The sequence below is a fragment of the Lipomyces doorenjongii genome, assembly GCF_038497915.1.
Source record: "Lipomyces doorenjongii strain NRRL Y-27504 unplaced genomic scaffold V1508scaffold_3, whole genome shotgun sequence".
In the NCBI taxonomy this organism is placed as follows: Eukaryota; Fungi; Ascomycota; class Lipomycetes; order Lipomycetales; family Lipomycetaceae; genus Lipomyces; species Lipomyces doorenjongii.
This window is the reverse complement of record NW_027118070.1, coordinates 450490-462188: the sequence shown is the minus strand read 5'-3', so window position 1 is coordinate 462188 and position 11699 is coordinate 450490. Positions and strand designations below refer to the sequence as shown.

Sequence of the window (11699 nt, the reverse complement as noted above, 5' to 3'; positions counted from 1 at the left end):
CGCTTGCTTAATAGTATGTCGTGCGGTCCATCTACAAGCACGTGATTCGTCTTCTCCATTGTTTTGCGAAAGACTGTCTCTCCTGTCCATGTATTCGGCCCGAATGTAACAAATGTCTGGAGTTGTTTAATAGAAGAGCATGAACTCCGGTGGCGCAGGCACGCCCTTAAGCCGCACCATACAATGAACGCACAGCCACAGTCCGGCGCCGCACGAACATGGATCTCGGTCGATCCCATCGATCTTGGGTTGACAGATGGCTGTAATAGACATCGTGACCGCATGCGGTAGAGCAACAATCAGTTCCTGGCTACAAGGACTAGGCAGACAAGGAATTCTGATGGCGCGTATATTAGTGGGCAGAACCTGCTGCGGTATATATTTCTGAACTGGATATCTGTGTAGTTTTCATAATATCCAAGCCTGTCTGTGTAGTTGCTGCGCTGGATATTGCACCGACACTTGATACCAGCATTTTCTCATTTGCGTTTTCACATTCTGTACGTAATATTGTTCATCATGAATGTACTACGGAATCGTTTGACCGCCAGCGACGACATTGAGAATCAACCGGCCACTGGCGACACCACCGTCTCGACCGCACATTATCAAGAACCGCCAGCGACGCTAGTTAAGGCTGTATGCGCGCTATTCGTTATCGCTTTCAAATTCCACCTCGGAATCACAGACACCGAGCCCGAGCTCGAGGAGGCAGTGACAAGGAGCTCTGCCTGCGTAGAGGAAGACCTCCACTATGACGGGGAGGATAGGAATATTGTTGCGAACGTCGTGGCGCATATGATGGGGTATTTGCAGATTGCGTGCTCATTTCTCAGCAGCTCTCAACCGGAATACGATGTTGAGCGGGGGATCGAGGACGCTCAGCCGGATGACCGCGTCGCCAAGCGCGTCCGTTTCGACTGCACCATGTTTATTGAGACCGGGGGATCATCTTCAGAAAACGAAGACTGCGACGACGACGACGACGACGACGACGACGACGACGACAAGGAGGTCGAGATAACGCCATTGCCACCTCGTCGGCGACTAAAACCACTCGCATTCGAGCCGTCATCGAGTCGGAAATTTCCCAACCGGCGGCATGTCGACACGATTTTTGCGGCGGTGTCCCATATGAAACTCGATCGTCGGTGCACGCAGCTTGAGCGGCTTGAGGCGGCAACGATACGAATGTGGCATGGGTCGCAATTCATGGCGGACTTGCTTCGCGTGCGGCGGATAATTCAATGTAGGAATATGGGTGCGATGCTACGTCAGCAAGAGAAATGGAAACGGCACGGTAGTGTGCAGGAGAAGATGGCGGCGTTGAAGGAGATGTTGATACGTCGAGCACGAGAAGTCGTTGGTGAGCTCACCGGTGAGGATGAGCATGCGCGGGTGTTTACAGACGAGGAGATGAAGACGCTTGCGTTTTTCAAGATTTCGCCGGAAGTTAGCTCTACGTTGAACGAGAGTTGATATGTTTGATTTGGCATATAGCGTGGGGTACTACAGATTTAAGAGTTATAGGTCGTGATTGACGTTTAATACACTAACTTATGGCATCTTATTCGTAAATCCGACATGAATATTATACTATGCTATCTGCAAGCACGTTTTATTTTTCCAAAATGTACTTCAAAGGTTGTCAATGGCAGCGCCTTTAACTGAATTTGGCTTGACTAAAGTCCAGTTCTGTAACGCGTTAGCAAGCATTCGAAAGGGTGATCGATTGAGTAGCACATACCTGGATGCTGGGCCTGGAACTTCTTGAGGATCTCTTCCTTCTTGAGCTCATCGCTCGTTGGCTTCCCAAGCTGTTTCTGCTGCTGATCAAACTACACACTCATCGTCAGGAAATTCTTCACTCTATCATATGACAAGCAACTTACCATCATTTTCTCAACCATACTCCTTGTCTCATCATCCAAGTCACTCAACTTTGAATTCTCAGGCTGAATCCGCTTCACGTCGATCTTCGGCGCGCTAGTGACAACGTGAGGCCACCACTCAATCTTATTGACCTTGGCAAGCGTAATTGTTACTTCCTTCTGATCGTCAAGCGTCCAGGTTGAATCATCGACTTTGATGTCCGAGTACAGTTGTCCGGAGATGAATGGCTTGTCGGCAGATTTCTTGAGTGCGACAACGATAGAGGTTCGTTTTATGTCAACAATGAGGTCACGCGAGCGCGAGCCGGGTGGAACGTCGATGATGACTGTGACTTCTTCGATGACTTGGGACCACTTGTATGGTAGTGCTTAGGATTTTCATTAGTGGGATTTGAACTTGGTGATGGGCGAACGATGATATGCCCACGCGGCAAGGGGAGACGTACCTTCCTGCTCAGCCTTTTCTTTCGCTATGGCTGCGGCCTCTTCTTCTTTCGTGGGTTCTTTTGTGGTGTCGGCCATTGTACGGGAATTTGAGGTGTGATGAGATGGTGCGTTGTGGATGGAAGCAGTAGGAATCTCGCGAGCGTTGGGAGAAGTTCAAGAAACTTCAGCCGTGCGCCGAGCTTGCCAAATCCAACCTATTTACGAGAAATAAAAGACACGGATTCACGGCACGACATAATATCGGATTTGGTTGGCTATAATGTCGTCACGCTCACCACCAGTGAGACTCGATCCGGCAATGGACACGGCATCAGTGCCCGTCGACTCTCTTGAATCAATCCGACTTCGTCTGTCCCAGGTACTTCACCCCGCCATTCCCCACTTCTCCAGTCACAAACTAACTAACACGAATAACAAGCTCACGCACTGGCTCAACCGTCTCCAAGCCCTTGTCCAGCAACCAACGCTCCCGCCCTGGCACACGCTCCACTCCCAATTCGCGATGGTCCTCAAACAACTCGCATCGCTGGCGCACACGCTGGACCAGCACGCCGACACGCTCCGCGCCACAAACGCGTACCCGTTGCCGTCGTTCCCGGTCGTGCAGGAAACAGGATTGCTGACTACGTTGTTGCGGAAACGTGTTGAGCCAGCGGTCGACGAGTGGATTAAAGCTGGAGCGCAGGAAGGCGCCGAGATCCAGCAGGCATCGAGTGACACTGCCGCCGGCACTGGAACTAAGAAACGAAGAGTGCCGGACGATGTGTGGTACTTCGCGCGCGAGCTGGTGGACAATGAACGCGAAAGCCGTGCGTGGGAAGGGATTTTCACTGGTGAAGAACTGATGAGTAATGGCGATGGTGATCATAAAGACGGTTGGAGTAGCAGTGCCACTATCTTGGATGGCGGCGGCGGAGAAGGAGGAGGAGGAGGAGGGCGAGAAGGGGATATGGAGGTGAGTTTGGAGCAGGTACTAAGGTATGTTTATCAAGGCGTTGATGTGCATGAGCCGGTGCGGAAGGTGGTCATAAATACGAGTGTGAGAGGGCCGGCGAGGAAGTAACGACTGATAATCTCCATGGTATATATGTACAACACATCCTATTACTCACTTTTGCTTCTTGTCCTTGTCAGCAGCGGGAGTCGCACCCCAATACATGACCATCTGCACAACAAGCACGCCATTAAGCAAGGCACTCAAGACCACGCCTGCCAACACAATATGATCATCTACTTCCTGTAATGTCGTAAATACTCGCGCCACACTACCTCCCATATACGCAAACACTGACACGGCGGATAATTGTCCGGTGGATTTATTTTTGAAAATCGTGATTATCTGCGGAATCTTGCTCGCGAGGTTGAGCGGGATCGTGATGGCTTGCAAGGTTGCCCGGAAGGCCAGGGACGGACCAGGGACGGACAAGACCAAGTAATATGCGGTGGCCATGACAACGGGGACGACCCCGACCGCCAGGGCGGATCTGCCAGAGTAGACCAGCAAAAGAAGCAACACTGCCACATCCTGGATCCACAAGAAGGCCTGTTCGCCGTACGTGCTGAACGGGAATCCCGCACCGACAGCATACGTCAGCATGCCGAGGTAACTTGCCGTCTCGAGCGCTGTGCCGGCAATCGAGACGCCCGCAGCCGAGCTCGAGCTCACGAGCTTGGCGATCTGCGGGAGCTTGATTATCGAGGACGCGAAGACGATGCCGATGCCGATGATTTTGCTCAGTGCGAGTTTGGCGCACGGCGCCAGCGCGGCCGGGTATGGCGGCGTGAGAAAGCTGACATCGCGGACTAGCACAGCGTAGCATTTGTCGCCGAGGATCGATTCGCCAAGTTGCTCGACCGGCGCCGGCAGCGACCGGGTCATCATCTGAATTGTTGATACCAGTGACATTGCTTAGATAATTGGGCAGTTCGTCGGGCTGGGATTACTTACTGTTCGGGGCACCAGTTGAACAACGAACGGCCAGACCCTGCAGTGTCTAAACCGTGCGGCTCACCATTGTTGCCCAGGTGTCCATTCTAGTTTCACTGGGTCAGGAATCGTGCACAGCGTCTAACTTATACTGTAATTGGTATTACATGAGGATTAAAATGCATTGATATGATATGATTAAAAATAGTATACTATACATGAAGAGATATGTTATACCCGATAAAGCCAAACAGCTAGATTATTAAAAATATGTCCAACAATTACTTAAAACAAAAAATACCAACACCTAGACTGTCAATATCCAAACAAAGCCAATGAAAACAGCACTAATCACTGGCGACCTTGCCAGAAGCCTCTGCAGCTTTCTCCTTGCTCTCCTCTGCAGACGAAGTCGATGGGGCAGGCAACTCGACGCCAGTGATGCCGTCGTTGACCAGCATGCCGCCTGAGTTGAGATAGCCAGCGGCACGGAGAGTCTCGGCCAGCTCGTAGTCGCCCATGCCTTCTTCGAAAAGCAAATGCTTGTCGAGACCCTCTATCTCCTGATGCTCCGGCACACGGAACTTCAAGCCGGGAATGTGGTCGATAATGAGGAGCAGGATGACGGTCACGACAAAAGTATAGCCGACAATAGCGCAGACTTCAGCAAGCTGGTAACCCAGCTGGATATAGTTGTGGTCAACCCAGCCCTGTGCCTCGGTGGCACCGTCGAGTAAGGAAACCCAGTCGGCAGCGAAAAGACCGGTGAGGAGGGCACCGATGATTCCGCCGATGGCGTGAAGCTTGAAGACCTCCATACCTTCATCAATACGGATCCAGTGGTTGATGTCCTCGCACAGGCGAACGCCGACAGCGCCAAGGAAACCGATAACGGCAGCGAAGTAGACTGGCACAAAACCGGCGGCTGGGGTGATGGCAACAAGACCGGCAACACAACCCTGGCAAGCACCGACAACGGAGAATCGGCCTTTGTAGAAGAGATAGTCAAGAGCGGACCAGCCCATGACACCGGTGGCGGCGGCAAGATTGGTGTTCTGTAAGACGTAGGAAGTTCGAACGCTGGCGTTGAGAGTCGAGCCACCGTTGAATCCGAACCAGCCGAACCAAATCATCCAAGTCCCGATGAAGATGAGTGTAGGGTTGTGGGGGACGTACTTGGGAACGCGTCGTTTAGGATCGTTATGTTCGAGACGCTTGCCGATGACGAGGGCGTAGGCAAGAGCAGCCGTGCCTGACGAGATGTGGACGGGACCGCCGCCGGCGAAGTCGAGGGCGGGAAGATTGAAGAGCCAACCCTCAGCGTTCCAGGTCCAGCAGACGATGGGGCAGTAGACAATTGTGGCCCAGCAGAACGCAAAGACCATGGAAGGGAGGAGACGAGCGCGCTCGAAGGCACCGCCGATCATGATCATGACTGTGCACAGGGCGAACATGCACTGGTAGAGAGCGAACAAGGGTTCGGGGAGGTAGCCAATGGCGACGGAGACGACGTTTTTCATACCGAAGTTGGTGAGAGTGCCGATGTAAGGATTGGCATTGGCGGCGTAGGCGAGGGAGTAGCCCCAGAAGAACCATTGGAATGATATTACACCAAGCACACCCATTGACTGCCACAGCAGGGTAGTTGCAGACTTGCGTCGGCACAGACCGGCATAGAAGAGGCCAAGGCCAGGGATGATGGGAAATACGAAGACTAATTACGAATTAGTACTGGCACGGACCGAGAGTTGCCACTTCTGGTGCTGGCAGCAGCGCAAAATTGGGACGTACCAGTGGCAGCCATCATCCACACCTGGTGGAAGCCGGAAGCGACATAGGCAACGTTGACGTCCATATCGCGCGAGTCACCGCCGGCTGAGGTCCAGCCGACGGAGGTGTCGTTGAAGACGGCAGAGGGAGCTTCGGCCATTGTAGGACAGAGAGTGGTGTAGATGCAGGGACTGGCTGGCCTGGTGGTTTGTAGGTGGATAGGGCGAAGGGCTGCGGGGGGGACCTGCTTTCTTTATATAACATTGCGCCGAGTTCGCTTAGTACAGGAGAGCGGCCAGTAGCAGAAGTTGCGTTTATCGCCCCAAAAGCCATCTGGCTGGCCCCGGCCCTGGACATTAGTTAGAGTTGAGTCTGCAGTTCTGTCTTGTCTGACTGACTCTACTTTTTTGTTCGGAAGTGTAGCTACTGCGCCGCAAGTTGGCCTGTCCTCAGCAGCCCGCTTGCTTTGCCACCGCCGTACCCACTTCGGTACTACATTCGTACCTGTGACTCGTCCACCGACGTGGGTAACCTTAATCACAACTCACAAACGCTGCCCGCTAACTATCTGGCCAATCCCGGGCCAGCCCGAGTTCATCCGAGCAATGATCTCGGACTACCGGTTGCTTCGCCGTGAATGACCAGCCAGCAGTAATTCCAGGTTGTCCGGAGGGTATCAAGCATTGGTGCGTTCATCACGTCCATCCGTCTGCTTCGGCGCTTCTCGGCAGTGGCGTATATTGTCGTGAATAACCGGCAATTACACTCTATTGACCGCCAGTTCAGAAGCGGCGGGCCAGTCTTCTGTACAAAGTTTAGGAGCGCAACCCCAATACGGCAGGCAGCCGCGTGTCCCAATTTGAATCGTCGCCGGAAGAGATTGCTCCTCCGGAACTTTGATTACGCCTGTCATTACCGAGGCGTATTAATAAAAACTTTAGATAGCAGAGGCCGAAACAGACGACGAGCTCATGCAGGTCCTTACCCGGTTATCATACACTGACGACCTAATCTACGATCGAGATAAGCTCTGACGACTTGACTCGGCCTATTATTGCGATTGGGTCCTATTCGCCGCACGCACACATCCATCATGCTTGAAGGCGAGGCGCCATAGCGAACACGGAAATGTCGACTGGAGGGACCCTGACGCGTGACGTCTACCGTCGTGATGGACGAGCGTTGATTGCCGATGAGGCGCAATTTTGAGTGAGCGCCAACAGAGCGCCACCGAGCTTATTGAGACTCGAGACGAGGGAGGTGGGTTGCCGTGTGCGGAGCGCATGCGTACGCCGATTTGCAAGATCGTATTGGATCGCACGCGGTCCGTAGCAGACGATGAGCCTTGTACGGGGCTTCGAATGGCGAGATATGGCGAGCCTTTGCGCTTGCCAAAGTCTGAATGGACTGATCTGAGCGACGAATATAATACCGAGACAAAGTCCGAATTTGGATCATCGATCTGACAATTGCCTTATTTAACAATAATCCAAAGTCATGGAAGATGTCCCATTTGGCAAACTACGTAAGTACTTTCACAACTCAGCAATAAGGAAGCTGTACTTAGGGCGGCACGAAGCCCCTATATTGGGAGGGCGTCAATTCCGTAAATTAAAATTAGGTGTGGCTGCCCTCATGCTTTAATTCTTCTCATCATTTAATAAATATTCGAGCAAAGTAAATTTGGTGTGTCCAATCTTTGTCGTCGGCGTGAGTCCTCTCGGCTCGTCAGTTGCGAGCCGACCGGGGCCGCGTTCGTTCTACTTAATTGACAGAAGAGACTGTGCGAGTCGTGTGACTACGGGGACAGACAGCGCCGGCGATTCTTTGCTCCACAATTGTTAGTCTTTGGCTGGTGTTCTTGGCAAGCCTGGCGACGAGCGTTCTTTTTCACATGCGAGTGCTAAAAAATTATGTGGAACTGCCAATTGCGAGCAAGAATAATATCCCATCATCCCTCGATTATTATTTTAGCCATATCTCAAACTGCTGCCAACTAAACTACAATGTGACTGTGATTCGTGATCGGTGAGTCTGGTACGTATTGCTGTGATCGATTTACTCGTCCTAGGACAACAAAGTTTACAGTTTCAGACTCGTTGCGTTCCAACAAAACTTTAGATACGGGTGGCGTTTTTTGGAAGCACAAACAGCGCGTTCATGTCAAACGCTATTCTAAATCAAGTAACATTTCGACCCTGCTGGCCAGCTTGACGAAGCACTACTTCTCTGTCGTCTCCTTACCAAAAATGGGACAAGACTAGTTATACTGCTTGGTGATGGACCATATATATGTCAATTATCGGGGTATCCACCACATCATAATGTCTCGCAATTTGCACTCTACTAGCCATGTGTATTTACAGTAGATACCTCTAACGCCACTGCAGATGGTCTGAAAGTTAAATTAAAACCGACATCGACTAACCCTATTCTGCTAATACCCTTGCCCTTAAATCCTCAACATATGGCCGCTGTGGGTCAAAGCCAAGACGGACTGCTCCTTAGGGGCCCGCTCGCTGACTCGACCTATCATACAAGTTAGAAGGAATCAACATGTACAGTCACGCCACCGTGCGAGGCATAATCCAACAAAAAAAACCTTGGAAATCTTGGCCCGGTGCACACACTAGCAGCATGCAATGCGTCGATAGAACGTCTTGGAAACGGGGCTAATCTCCTACAGGACTGCCTTGCCTTGTGCTGCTTTGGCAGCGCGCTGGCAGGACGCTGGCAGGACGCTGGCAGGACGCTGGCAGGACGCGAACCTTTGCGCCGCTGACGATATTGCCTTATGCTCTTCACTAGTTTGGCTGTAGGCTGCGATGGAGTTGTGACGACTGGCATGGACAGAATACAGTTCTTTCGCGAGCTGCTGATTGCTGCTGGCGTCGTTTTACATCCAGAGAAGCTCGATCGCTGGCACATGCCTTTGCTGGACCAGAACATACTGTCACATGAGATCGACCGGGATCGCACGCATCTTCATCGGATCTTGGCGTCGTAGATCCGGCCCACGATGATCATCGCGATTGACGAGAGTGCGTCGTCACAATAAGTTCCATACATGGACCCCGCTTGCAGAATCTTCACTGCTATCCTGCCTGGCTGCACCGGCGGCCAGGTTTTATTTCGAACATGGCCATGCCAGCGTCTGGTTATCGCGACGAGACAATATCTATGACGACTTCTTGGAGTACAAATCTGTACTCCTGCGTATCACACCGGCGATAGAGCCAAGACGGTCAAGTCAAATGATCTCTCGCTGCTGCCGCCGGTCTTCAGACAGAAAATTTTCACGGCAAGTAAGTACTGAGAGGAAACAGGATCGGAACAACAAATCAACATGTCCACGCGGTCTCTCGAAAATTTTTCACTTGGCTCATAGAGCCGGTGCGGAACGCGGAATTTTGCACGGTTGTGCATTTACAATTGTGCGGTGCATTTGTAAGTGTCACCTTTGTGCCTGTTTGATACCTGCCATTCGATACACTTTGTGACAATTGATCCGCTTCGAACCTATCGATTGGACGGAACCCAGCTCAAGCTATTACCAATCGCATATAGCTCGATTCGGAAATAAGCAAAGCACAAACCCGCATTGAGGGACCACTGGAATGCGTCGTCGAGCGCCTCAGGGCCATACTAATCCACAGTACCTCCCCGGACGGCGATGCCCGGCTCTGCTGGCATCGCAGAAGGTTTGCGCTACCTGCCAAACACTATTTGTGATCTGTGAGCCATGATTCGTGATCCCCCCTGTCTTGTTCATGAGCCCTGTGAGTGACAACTTCAGGACCTGCATCAAATTAAAAGAGTAAAGACCCTTGACCAGCTACGCTACGCGTCCGTCATGTTGACAACACTATATTAATTTCTGTGTTCGTAGATATCGTGGGCAAAATACACTACTCTCTAAAGAATTTTTTTCTAGCGGCTCAGCAAACAAACTTTCCCCACACTGCACCCAGCGCAGTGTGATCGTGGTCTCCCCAGCCAAACCGCCGACGCCGCACGCAGTCCATCCACACAGCGCAGAAAATTTTTGTCGGGTGGCTTTGCAGCTGTTTACGCTCCACGTCTCACCTGTGCTCAGTGCAAAATTTTCCGGTATATCTGCGCGCTAATGAATTTTTTTCCTCTGAATGTCCCGAATTTAGCATAAGTCGCGGTGATCAATCGGATCATGCGCGATTGTTAGTAAACTGCCACCATTACACTGTGGATCACAAGATACTGAAAGTGCGTTACAGCAACGATACCCACTGAGTACTAACTACGGCGCACTGCAAGGACTAGGCGGCACAAATCCCCCGCTCGTCACGCTTCTTGTCTTGCAGATAACCAGCAAGCCCTGGAAGCGATATCGGCTGCGCGTAATGTGCGACTGTGTGTGTTTGCTATGATATGATCTGTGGTTCTGTAGCACCTCTATTAGTTCTGTCATAAGCGCACTCTCACGCCTCCCGCAATACTCGAATGACAAACTCGTCACTATCTCCCTCTCGGACAACTTCAATGTCCTCTAAATCCGTCACGACAAAATCGGCGCCCGCATCAAGAACCTCGCCCTTCGAATGCGTGCTCACGATCCCAATTACAACCGCGCCCGCAGCCTTGCCAGCTCTAATCCCCGCCGGCGCGTCCTCAAAAACTATCGTCTTCCTAACGCTCTCGTCAGCAGACAGCAATGTGCGACCAAGGAGATAGCCTTCCGGATCAGGCTTGCCCCTGGCGACTTTCTCAGCCGTGATAAACACATCTGGAATCGGCATGCCGAACATATCAAGCCACTGCGACGCGAGCGGATACGTCCCGCTCGTGACAATACCCCACCGTCTGTCGCCGGGGAAGATCTTGTCCAGTCGCTGCAGGAGCTCGCCTGCGCCCTGGATGGTCCTGCATTTGTCCCCGAACTCTTTGGGCAGGTTTGATTCCAGCTCGTACGCGATCGTGTCGGATGCGAGGTGCGGTGTGTGTTCTAGTAATGTGTCGATTAGTCTCCTGCCGTGGGATGTGGCAAGGATGCGCTCCGGTGGGATATTATGCTCGTGGCCGAACCTGTCGTGTTGAGGGCATCAGCACACTGGCGGGTTGATTGAACGGGGCAATAACATGCAGCTTACCGAGTCCAGTGCGCGACAATCGCGTCGGTCGAATCGACTAGTGTCCCATCTAAATCGAACAAAATTGTATGCGTGCGGACCGACACAGGATACTCTAGCGTAAGCGTCATAGTGATTTAATCTTCTGCGACGAAATTATCGTTGTCCACTCAAAACAGTCCTACTAAACTATGGCTTTCCTCGTCGCGGATACCCTACAGTTCGTGGTAGACGCCGAGTATGATCGACAGCCTGGACAGCTTCCTCCATATATATCCCCTTGATCAGGGGCAGCGACAGGCCGTCGTTCGCTGCGGCTTGGTGCCATCGCCGGGATGAATACCGGATTCGGGTTGTCCTGCGGCTTGCCGGCATTGCCTGGCTCCAGTTAAAGAGCCACATTTGGGAAAAGTTGCTATAAGCTGCAAGCGACGCTCCCCCACTGCGAGTAATCGGACATTCCAAATCCGCCTCCCTCATTAGCTGCACGCGCTTCTGCGCGGCAGGCGCCAGAGCCCAATGACAAAGGCCCAGAGTCACTCGGATTCTGACCAAGCG

The 11699-nt window shown here is 52.1% G+C and overlaps 6 protein-coding genes across 6 annotated transcripts; 2 read left to right on the top strand and 4 right to left on the bottom strand.

The window, feature by feature from the left end:
- Positions 1–260: 260 nt before the first annotated feature.
- On the top strand, positions 261–1535 carry V1508DRAFT_380245 (uncharacterized protein). The gene has a single exon (XM_066937670.1). The coding sequence runs from the start codon at positions 520–522 to the stop codon at positions 1477–1479; it is 960 nt and encodes a 319-aa protein (XP_066798660.1). The 5' UTR covers positions 261–519; the 3' UTR covers positions 1480–1535.
- A 17-nt stretch (positions 1536–1552) lies between these two features.
- V1508DRAFT_409633 (HSP20-like chaperone) lies at positions 1553–2559 on the bottom strand. The gene is made up of 4 exons (XM_066939185.1): positions 2339–2559; positions 1893–2260; positions 1748–1838; positions 1553–1695 (listed from the first exon to the last, which is right to left on the bottom strand). Exons 1-4 carry the CDS (start codon positions 2412–2414, stop codon positions 1664–1666), a joined length of 567 nt encoding a protein of 188 aa, XP_066798659.1. The 5' UTR covers positions 2415–2559; the 3' UTR covers positions 1553–1663.
- Positions 2526–3501, top strand: V1508DRAFT_409631 (mediator of RNA polymerase II transcription complex subunit 8-domain-containing protein). The gene is made up of 2 exons (XM_066939184.1): positions 2526–2697; positions 2758–3501. Exons 1-2 carry the CDS (start codon positions 2599–2601, stop codon positions 3400–3402), a joined length of 744 nt encoding a protein of 247 aa, XP_066798658.1. The 5' UTR covers positions 2526–2598; the 3' UTR covers positions 3403–3501.
- V1508DRAFT_409629 (uncharacterized protein) lies at positions 3406–4315 on the bottom strand. The gene has a single exon (XM_066939183.1). The coding sequence runs from the start codon at positions 4243–4245 to the stop codon at positions 3448–3450; it is 798 nt and encodes a 265-aa protein (XP_066798657.1). The 5' UTR covers positions 4246–4315; the 3' UTR covers positions 3406–3447.
- Positions 4316–4433: 118 nt separating this feature from the next.
- V1508DRAFT_409627 (ammonium transporter AmtB-like domain-containing protein) lies at positions 4434–6250 on the bottom strand. The gene is made up of 2 exons (XM_066939182.1): positions 6058–6250; positions 4434–5980 (listed from the first exon to the last, which is right to left on the bottom strand). The coding sequence occupies exons 1-2, from the start codon at positions 6194–6196 to the stop codon at positions 4614–4616; spliced, it is 1506 nt and encodes a 501-aa protein (XP_066798656.1). The 5' UTR covers positions 6197–6250; the 3' UTR covers positions 4434–4613.
- Positions 6251–10416: 4166 nt separating this feature from the next.
- On the bottom strand, positions 10417–11411 carry V1508DRAFT_409623 (HAD-like domain-containing protein). Its single transcript, XM_066939181.1, has 2 exons — positions 11163–11411; positions 10417–11097 (listed from the first exon to the last, which is right to left on the bottom strand). The coding sequence occupies exons 1-2, from the start codon at positions 11270–11272 to the stop codon at positions 10494–10496; spliced, it is 714 nt and encodes a 237-aa protein (XP_066798655.1). The 5' UTR covers positions 11273–11411; the 3' UTR covers positions 10417–10493.
- Between the last annotated feature and the right edge of the window lie 288 nt (positions 11412–11699).